A 10942-nucleotide genomic window follows, 5' to 3' on the forward strand; every position below is an offset into this window, starting at 1 on the left:
TTGAGGCAGCACTACTGGTGGAGGCGGATGATGAAGGATATAGTTGGGTTTGTAGCTCGGTGCCTTAATTGTTAGCAGGTGAAGTATGAGCACCAGAGGCCGGGTGGATTGCTTCAGCTGATAGAGATTCCGGAGTGGAAGTGGGAGCGGATCACCATGAACTTCGTATCTGGGCTCCCACGGACTTTAAAAAAGTTCGATGCCATTTGGGTTATTGTGGATCGGCTGACCAAGTCCGCGCATTTCATCCCTGTGTGTACTACCTATTCCTTGGAGCGGTTGGCGGAGATTTATATCTGGGAGATTGTCCGTCTGCATGGTATTCCAGTTTCCATCATTTCAGATAGAGGTACTCAGTTCACATCGCAGTTTTGGACAACCGTACAGCAGGAGTTGGGTACTCGGGTGGAGTTGAGCACAACATTTCACCCTTAGACGGACGGACAATCCGAGCGTACTATTCAGATTCTTGAGGATATGCTCTGTGCGTGTGTGATTGAGTTTGGAGGTTCTTGGGATCAGTTCTTGCCATTGGCGGAGTTTGCCTACAACAACAGCTATCAGTCTAGAATTCAGATGGCACCGTACGAGGCCTTATATGGTAGGCGATGTAGATCTCCGGTGGGTTTGTTCGAGCCAGGTGAGGCTAGATTATTGGGCACAGACTTCGTTCAGGATGCGCTGGAGAGAGTCAAGGTGATTCAGGATAGACTCCATACAGCCCAATCCACACAGAAGAGTTACACGGACCGGAAGGTTTGTGATGTTTCCTATATGGTTGGAGAGCGGGTTCTGCTTCGGGTTTCACCTATGAAGGGCGTTATGAGATTTGGGAAAAAGGGGAAGTTGAGTCCGAGGTTTATTGGCCCTTTTGAGATATTGAGGCGTGTTGGAGAGGTTTTACGAGCTTGCCTTACCTCCCAGCTTGGCAGGAGTTCATCCGATATTTCATGTTTTGATGCTCCGGAGGTATCACGGCGATCCGTCGCACGTGTTGGATTTCAGCTCAGTCCATTTGGAGAAGGATCTATCTTATGTTGAGGAGCTAGTGGCAATATTGGACAGGCATGTCAGGAAGCTGAGGTCGAAGAACATTGCATCTGTAAAGGTTTCGTGGCGGGGTCAGCCGGTCGAGGAGGCGACCTGGGAGACCGAGCATGATATGCTCAGTTAGTACCCTCATCTTTTCACTACTTCAGGTATGTCTTTGTGCTCATTCGAGGAAGAACGAATGTTTAAGTGTGGGAGGATGTAACGACCCGGCCGGTCGTTTTTAGAATTTACGCCCCGATCCCCTATTAACTGCTTCCCCCAAGTTTATTTCTGCTATTTTGATTTGCCGGGACGTTCGGTTTTGAGTTTCAGAGAGTTTTGGGACACTTAGTCCCTAAATGAGAGATTAAGTGTTGGAAAGTTGACCGTAGTCACAACAGTGTGAAGACGGCCTCGGAATGGAAATTCGAGGGTTCCGTTAGCTCCGTTAGGTGATTTCGGGTTTAGGGGCGTGGTCGGATTGTGTTTTGGAGGTCCGTAGCTAATTTAGGCTTGAAATGCCGAAAGGTCGAATTTTGAAGTTTCTGGTTCGATAGTAGTTTTTGATCCGAGGGTCGAAATGGAATTCCGAGAGTTGCTGTAGTTCGGTTATGTCATTTGGGACGTGTGGGCAAAATTTCAGGTCATGCGGATGAGGTTTGATAGACTCTTTGATTGAAAGCATATTTTGAGAAATTTGGAGTTCTTAGGCTTGAATCCATGGTTAAATTGAGGTTTCGATGTTGTTTTAGGTGTTTTAAGGATTGGTACAAGTTTGGGGAGTGGTATTAGACTTGTTGGTGCCTTTGGTTGAGGTCTCGGGGGCCTCGGGATGATTTTAGATGGTTGGCGTGAAAGTTTGAAGATGTTGCAGCTGCTGTATTTTTGCTGCTTCTGTTATTTTCGCATCTGCGGTTTGGGAACCGCAAATGCGGCGCCGCAGGAACGGCTAAGAAGACCGCAGAAGCGGATTTTTGGTTTTCCTTCAGGTTCCGCAGATGCGGGAGAAATACCGCAGAAGCGGTGGCGCATCTGCGGAAGGCCAACCGCAGATGCAGTTTCTGGTCATTTAATGAATGTCGCATATGAGACGTAGGTTCCGCAGAAGCGTAACCGCAGATGCGGTCCTAGGGCCGCAAAGGCGGCAATCGCTGGGCAGAACACATAAATAGTTGCCTTTGCGGAATTGAGCCATTCTTTCACCATTTTCATCCGGGTTTGAAGCTTTTGAGAGAGATTTTGAGAAAACAAAGGGGAATCGCTTGGAGGTAACCTCCTTGACTTCATAACTCGTTTTTATGTGATTAAAGACCTAATTAGTGATAAGAAATTTGGAAAAAATGGGTAGTTAGGGCTTGAGTTTAAGAGGCCTTTAAATGAGGATATTAGGGGTCATTTGGACTACGATTTCAGTGTTCTTGTTATGTTTAGACTCGTGAGAGTACGAGGTATCTGAAAATGTAAATTTTATCCGATTCCGAGACGTAGGCCTGAGGGGCGTTTTGGTCATTTTACCTAATTTCGCGTACTAGCTTAGAATTTAATTATAGACCATTTGGAGTCGGATACTCGTGGCAAAGGCGTGGTTTCGGGTTGACTTGCACTTGTTCGAGGTAAGTGGCTTGTCTAACCTTGTGTGGGGGACCTTTTCCCCTTAGGATTGATATTGTGGTAATTGAAATGCCTCGTACATGAGGTGACGAGCGCGTACTTGTGCAAATTGTTGGAAATCCGATTTTTCATTAAAAATAGCCTTGAATTGTGTTCTTCCTTTTCTTGCTTACACTGTTTGGAAACTAAACCTGCTGTAGCCTAGAGAAGCATGTCTACTTGACTAAATTGCTCTATTTGCCTTAACTGCCTTAATTGTTTTACGTGAACCATGCTAGGTTAGGATTACCTGCTTCACATTTGATATAAAATTGATTGAATTAAATTCGTGTTGTTGCTGCGTAATTACTTTGGGACTACGGGACGGTATCCCGGGAGCTCCCCTGCATGTTTACTTTGGGACTACGGAACGGTATTTCGGGAGATCCCCTGCACTTTTACTTTGGGACTACGGGACGGTATCCCGAGAGTTCCCCTGTATGTTTACTTTGGGACTACGGAATTGCATTCTGGGAGATCCCCCTGCACATTTATGAGTTGGACTACGGGACTGCACCCGGGAGATCCACTGGATATGATATTTCTATTTGGGGACTACAGGACGGTATCCTGGGAGATCCCCGGTTGTTATCTTGGAGCTGAGCTGTATCTCTTTCTGTGTTTTACCTGCCTCTGTGATAGTTGTTGTTGTCCTTTATATCTTGTGTTACTTATTTACACTGTTTATTTCACCCTGTTAAACCTTATATCTTATTTAATCTCAGTAGGGCCCTGACCTTCCTCGTCACTACCCAACAAAGGTTAGACTTGGCACTTACTGAGTACCGCTGTGGTGTACTCATGCCCTTCCTGCGCATGTTTTTCATGTGCATATCCAGGTACCTCTACTCAGGCTTACCATTCTTGAGGCGAGGCGATTCTGCGAGACTTCGAGGTATATCTGCCGCGTTCGCAGACCGAGGAGTCTCTTTCTATTCCTGTATTTAGTATTTAGCCCTTTTGTACTTTTTGTTCTTGTTAGACATTCCGGAGATTAGAGCTATGTAGTGTTTTCTCAGCTTGTTGATCCGTGAGTTTCCGGGTTTTGGGATAGTGTATCAGATTTTGAAAAGTTGTGTGTTTATGCGAGCAACATTTAAATACTATTTCTTTCAGTTATTCGACTTTTGATTATTTATTCCGCAAGATTAGTCTGTTTCTGCATTTGTTAGGCTTACCTAGTCGTAGAGACTAGGTGCCGTCACGATAGTTCACGGAGGGCGAACTGGGGTCGTGACAATCTTTCATTCAAACTACTATAAAGAATTATAAAAAAAAGGTTTATATATGTGTAATCTATAAAGTCTGCACCATAATATAGTACAAAAGATAACGCCAGTATAATATGCTGGAGAGTTTTGAATTAATATGAAAAACTCAAATTCTTCCAGCTTATTATACTGGACGTTTGTAAATAAAATGGTATAGAACAAAACACCAGTATAAAATACTGGACGTTTGTTAATTTAATATGTAAAAGATAGACAATTCCAGTAGATTATACTGAAAATATCTGTAACTCAAACCAGAAGAAACACCTCTAAAACTTTATGGTTTCCCTAATGTGTTGAATAATATGCTAAAATTTTATGATTACATATGTGACAGATGCAAACTCTGCAACATATAATACTGGGAGGGAGCTTTAATTAAACAACAGAAAAAATAATGGATAAAATGTTACAAAAGATAACACCAGTATAATAATCTGGAATTTGCTTAATTAATATAAAAAACTCAGATACTTCCAGCACATTATTATACACGAAGTATCTTTCATTCAAACTACTATAAAAAATTATTAAAAAAAAGGTATACAAGAAAACACCAGTATAAAATACTGCATTTTTCTTAATTTAATATGTAAAACTTGGAAATTTCTAGTAGATTATATTGGAAATATCTGTAATTCAAACCAGTAGATTATATTGTGAATAAAATACTAAAATTTTATATCGTGCATAACATAAATCGTACAGAACATAATATAAAAATCGTGCAGAACATAACTCCAGTATAATTTGCTGAACCTTTGTAAATTAATATTTAAAACTCACAAACTTACAGATTATTATGCTGGAAGTATCCCATATAATATTTTTACAGTGGTTGATTCCAAAAATGAACAAAACACAAGTATAATACGCTGGAGCTTTTTGTATTAAAATGTAAAACAGATAAAAATCCTATGTATTTTAATGGAAGTATCTTTGGTAAAAAAGATAACGCCAGTACAATATGTTGGAGAGTTTGGAATTAATACAAAAAACTCAAATTCTTCTAGCTTATTCTACTGGAAGAATCTGTGATTCAAATAAGAACACATCTAACTTTTATAGAACAGAATGATAGACTTTTATGATTATATATGTGTAATCCATAAAGTCTGCTGCATAATATAGTACAAAAGAAAACGCCAGTATAATATGCTGAAGAGTTTTGAATTACTATGAAAAAGTCAGATTCTTCCAGCTTATTATACTGGACGTTTTTATAGAACAAAACACCAGTATAAAATAGGACGTTTGTTAATTGAATATGTAAAACTTAGACAATTCCAGTAGATTATACTGAAAGTATCTATGACTCAAACCAGAAGAAACACCTCTAAAACTTTATGGTTTCCCTAATGTGTTGAATAATATGTTAAAATTTTATGATTACGTATGTGAAAGATGCAAACTCTGCAACATATAATACTGGGAGGGAACTTTAATTAAACAACAGAAAAACTAATGGATAAAATGTTACAAAAGATAACACCAGTATAATAACCTGGAATTTGCTTAATTAATATAAAAAACTCAGATACTTCCAGCACATTATACTGGAGTTATATTATTAGCAGTATAATTCCTAATATCAAATTATTTGTGTTCATTAAATATATGATGCATACAAATTTTTTGCTTATCGCTTTCGATGGCAAATGGACAACAGATTACAAGTACTTAGATCATAAAATGAAGCTTCTCCTTATAAATGATGGGACTTCATTTGAAGAATTCACGAGTAAAATTGTTCAAGTTATGGAGTTCGACAACAACAAGTTTGAAGCAAAAGTATGGCTTAATATCAATCTAGGTACAGGCAAGGGAATAGAAGTGAGAAAAGGTGAAGATCTTACCTCGTGTATGATGCTTTTGAAAAACGATCCATACTATAAATGTTCCAAATTTGTTGTTGAAATATAAGAAATACCAGATCAACTAGCAGAAGGTATTGCAATAATGGAGATTGACAATCAACAATTATTGCACAGAACCACATATGTTCCGTAAGAGCAACTTATGGTGATATCCCATATACCAGAAGAGCAAGAGATGCCAATTTATGACATTACAATGGAAAATGAATTTGTAATTCCTGTAGAAGATCAACACGTTGAATCACTAGACACTATTGAAGGAAGAAAAAGGAAAGCAAAAGGAAAGGCAAAAGAATCACCATCAATAATACTAAAGGAAAATGCATCATTGGATGATGTAAAACTGGGGTCTGTTTTTCAAGACAAAAATGCTATGATTAGATATTTTTGCTTAGCAGCTATAAAGGAGCACTTTGAGTTCTATGTTGATAGGTCAAGTAACACAAGATACTCTTTGGTATGTACTGATGAAAAGTGTGGTTGGACTGTTCGAGGTTCAAGAATTAAGGAATCCACACTTTTTAAAATAGTTAAATTTCAGAGAACACATGAATGCTCGGTTGACATTAGAAAGTCACATCAAAGACAAGCAACTTCAAATGTGATTAGAGATTATATGATTGGCAACTTAAGGGACATAGCTACTGAAGTAAAGCCTAAGTTTATCATTTCAGAAATGAAAAGAGCACATGGAATATATATTGGTTATGTCAAAGCATGGCATGCTATTCAAAAAGGGATATCTTTATTAAGAGGAACAACTGAACAAAATTACAAGCAACTGCCATCATATTTGTATATGATCGAACAAAAAAATCCAGGATCATATACTAATATTCAAAGAGATGCAGAAAACAAGTAAATTTCTTATGTTTGATTATAATTTAGTGGCCTTCATATATAAATATGGTGTAGTATTTTATACTGAAAATCTGTCTTCTGAGTGTGGTTTTTGCTTATGTTTTTTTTGCTTATTCAATTTAGTAATAAATTTTGTCCAGTATATTACACTGAAGTCAGTCATGTGAATGTTTGTCTTCCAGTATGTTATACTGGATGATTATTATAATCTGCTAATATACTTTACTATTCAGCTTGTCATATCATATAACTGAATTTTATTTAATTTTCAATGTAACAGGTTTGTTTACATATTTTTTATGTATGGCGCGTCAATTTCTGGGTGGAAGTATTGTAGACCACTTATAGAGGTTGATGGAACATTTCTAAAAAATAAATATAGAGGTGTTCTGTTAGTGGCTGTTACAAAGGATGCAAATAACCAGATTTTTCCTATAGCATTTGGGGTAGCGGATAAAGAGAATAATGAATCAAATGAATGGTATTTCAGAGAATTAAGAAAAGCAATTGTGATTCGTAATGGTTTAATATTTTTGTTAGATCGACACAAGGCCATTGCAAATGGAATTGCAAAAGGTTTCCCTGAGTGCTACCATGGTATTTGCATATATCATTTAGAAAAGAATCTAAAGCAAATAAGAGTGAGAAACACTGTAATAAACCTGTCTGCAAGAGTATACCTTCAATCAGAATTTGATGACTTTATGTCCCAAATAGCTGCTGGTGATAAGAAAACATTCAACTATTTGATGGAGGAACCACCAGGAAGATGGGCTTGTTCACATTGTCCAAGACGACAATATGATATGCTAACAACAAATATTGTTGAGTCAATGAATAATATTTTGATACGTGCAAGAGAATTGCTGCTTTTAACAATGATGAATTTCATACAAGAAAAATTGCAAAGCTGGTTCTATGAAAGAAGGACAACTGCAGAAGGAATATTCCGTGAGTTATCAAATTGGACAGAAGCAACATTGGAAGAAAAAATTAAACCAGCTTTTACATTTAGACTATTACCCATTGATCGACTCAAATTCAATGTAAAAGAAGGGGGTATGGAATTTATTATTGATATAGACAAAAGAACATGTGATTGTTATGAATTTCAGCTAGATCATATACACTGCGAACACGCAATTGCTCCAATTGAAATTATATATCAAAAGAAATCGACCTTTTGCTCGGCTTATTATACAAGGGACTTTTGGTTGAAAACATATGAATGACAAGTAAATTCTATAGGTGATTCAACAAAATGGGTCATACCAGATACTAATAAATCAGAAATCACTAAGCGTCCAGATGTAAAAGTAATGCTAGGAAGAAGACAGAAGAATCGACATATTTCCTGTACAGAATTCAAGAAGGAACCAAGATGTGGTAGGTGCAAAAGATATGGGCATAACAGAACAAATTGCACAAATTCTGCAGTAGTTCATCCTTATGCAAGAAAATACAGGAAAAAGAATGATTGATTATATACAATAAGGTTGCGTAGGGTCATGTGAAAAACTGAATGTAATCCCGAATAACTTGTTCAGTATTCTTGTTTTTCAAAATATTATTACCGTTTATTTTTGTTGTTTCTTGATTTGCTGCACTTATATTAAAAAAAAATCTAGATTGTACACATTCAGTACAAAATACGCGATATTACACTTTCAAGTGGTATATCTCCAGCATAATATGCAGGAAACAAATTTAAATTATTTAATTGTCATGACCCTAAACCCAGGCTCGGTCGTGATGGCGCCTCTCGTGAAGAAAAGGCCAGCCGACACAACTTCCAATTCATTTAAACAATTATATTAACACAAAATAAGTCATTAACATACTAATAATCCCAAAACGTAAGTGAAATAGTATAATTTGCGGAAAACAACCAAACACGGCCCGACATTGGGGTGTCACCAGCCATGAGCATCTAACATAAGTCTCGAAATGTAGATAAGGGACTACACAGTCTATTACAAAATCCAGAACTAGGAACATAAATAACGATAAGAGGGAGAAACACCGGGCTGCGAACGCCAAGCAGCTATTTAGTGGACTCCGGAAATCTACTGGAAGCTATCAACCCTCGCTAGCAAGACCTGTAGCGCCTGAATCTGCAGACAGGGTGCAGGGAGTAAAGTGAGTACTCCAACTCAGTGAGTAATAACAATAAATGAAGACTGAGCGATAAGAAATCACGTTAAACACAACAATATGCAATAAAGAGGCAGAGAAAAATCAGTAAAATACAATTAAACAGTTGTGATGACCAAAAAGGTCATCACTTGTTTAAGAAACAAATTCAGTGTTCCGAGGCCTAAAAACCTCCTTTTTATCTCACCTCGATTTGCGTGCGTGGTCCGGACCTATATCCGGAAAGCCTTCTATGTGAAAATATGAGAAATAGAAATTTCTTGAGTTAAAATTTGATTATGGTTGACTTTAGTCAACATTTTGAGCAAACGGACCCGGATTCGTGTTCCGACAATCCCGGGAGGTCCGTAGGAAATTATGGGACTTGGGCGTATGCCCGGCATCGAATTTTGAGGTCCTAAGCCCGAGAAATGAATTTTTAAAGAGAATTATTTTCTGGAAAATATATGAGTTTTTGGAAATGAAATGTGTTTGAAATTTGATGGTATCGGGCCCGTATTTTGGCTCCGTAGCCCGGTACAGGTCTTATATGTGATTTAAGTTGAGTCTGTGAAATTTGGTAAGGAACGGACTTGAAATGACGTGAACCGGACCCTATTTGAGAAAATTGGAAAATTTGATGTCCTCAAGTGATTTCATGATTTTGATGCTAAATTCATAGTTTTTGATGTTGTTTTGGTGATTTCAATGCACAAGCGAGTCCGTATGATGTTTTTGGGTTAGTGTACTTGTTTGGTTTGGAGCCCCGAGGGCCCGGGTGAGTTTCGGATAGGCCACAGAGTGAAATTTACACTTAGGAATTTGCTGGTATGTTGCAGGCCTGCAGGCTTCGCATTTGCGAAACCTGGATTGCAAATGCGAGCTCGCAAATATGAGTAGCCCATCGCAAATGCGAAGATGGAGTGGGATGGACTTGATCGCAAATGCGATCATTACATCGCAAATGCGAAGGGGCCAGAGTCGCAAATGCGACTGTTTCCTCGCAAATGCGAAGATAATGAATTTTTCCCAGCGTCGCAATTGCGACATATTCTTTGAAAATGCGAAGATAGCAGGTCCTGAAGGGGTTCGCAATTGTTCGCAATTGCGACATCAAAGACCAGTTAATTAACACTTAGACGCATTTTCAGCCATTTTTCATACCTTCTCGAAACATAAACTCTCTTGGGCGATTTTTCAAAGAAAATTTCTTCTCCAAATCGATTGTAAGTTGTTTCTAACTCGTTTTCTTCAATCTTCAACATCTTTTCACATGATCTCAACTCAAAATCAAAGATTTTCATTTGGGAAAATGGGTGTTTTGGGTAGAACCTAGGTTTTTCAAATTTTGGGGATTTGGACCTTGATTTGAGGTCCGATTTTAAAACAAATTGTATATTTGAGTTCGTGGGTGAATGGGTAATCGGGTTTTGGTTCGAACCTCGGGTTTTGACCATGTAGGCCCGGGGTCGATTTTTGACTTTTTGGGAAAAACTTTAGAAAACTTATTTCCATGCATTAGAATTGATTCATTTAGCATTTATTTATATAATTAAGTAACTTGTGTCTATATACGAGCTAATTGGTGGTGGAATCAAGAGGTATAGCGATAGTTGAGGCTTGAATTGTGTTCGAAGTATCGAGGTAAGTGTTTGGTCTAACCTTAGCTTGAGGGATTAGGAGTTGTGTCCTACTTGCTATGTGTTATTTGTTGAGTACGACGTCTAGGTATGGTGACGAGTATCTATATGTTGGTGTCAAGCATGCCCGTGAGTCTTATGTTATGATTAATGTGTATCCATTTGTATTGTTCATGTGTAATGTGATGATTGCTATTGTTGAGCAAGGTTTGTGGAAAAATATTGGTATTTGAACAGTGAAGAGCGTTGGCTCAAGTTGTGAAGTGAATTATGAAAGAATAAATGGCAATTGAACCTTATGGAGCATTGGCTCAAGTTGTTAATCGAGTTGTGAAGTATGTGAAAAAGAGAAGAGGATTATGGTATTGTTCCCTTGCCGGGACGTTGTTGCTTTAATTTTTCCCTTGCCGGGATGTTGTTGTTTTTTTTATAATGTTCCCTTGCCGGGATTTTATTGTGATATTATTGTGATTTCATT

General features: G+C 38.0%; 1 protein-coding gene across 1 annotated transcript; it reads left to right on the forward strand.

Annotated features, from left to right (window-relative positions):
* Positions 1-5972: 5972 nt before the first annotated feature.
* Positions 5973-8172, forward strand: LOC109208859. The gene is made up of 3 exons (XM_019372014.1): positions 5973-6688; positions 6972-7750; positions 7940-8172. Exons 1-3 carry the CDS (start codon positions 5973-5975, stop codon positions 8170-8172), a joined length of 1728 nt encoding a protein of 575 aa, XP_019227559.1.
* Positions 8173-10942: the final 2770 nt, after the last annotated feature.

This window comes from Nicotiana attenuata, unplaced genomic scaffold (genome assembly GCF_001879085.1).
Source record: "Nicotiana attenuata strain UT unplaced genomic scaffold, NIATTr2, whole genome shotgun sequence".
Taxonomy (NCBI): domain Eukaryota; kingdom Viridiplantae; phylum Streptophyta; class Magnoliopsida; order Solanales; family Solanaceae; genus Nicotiana; species Nicotiana attenuata.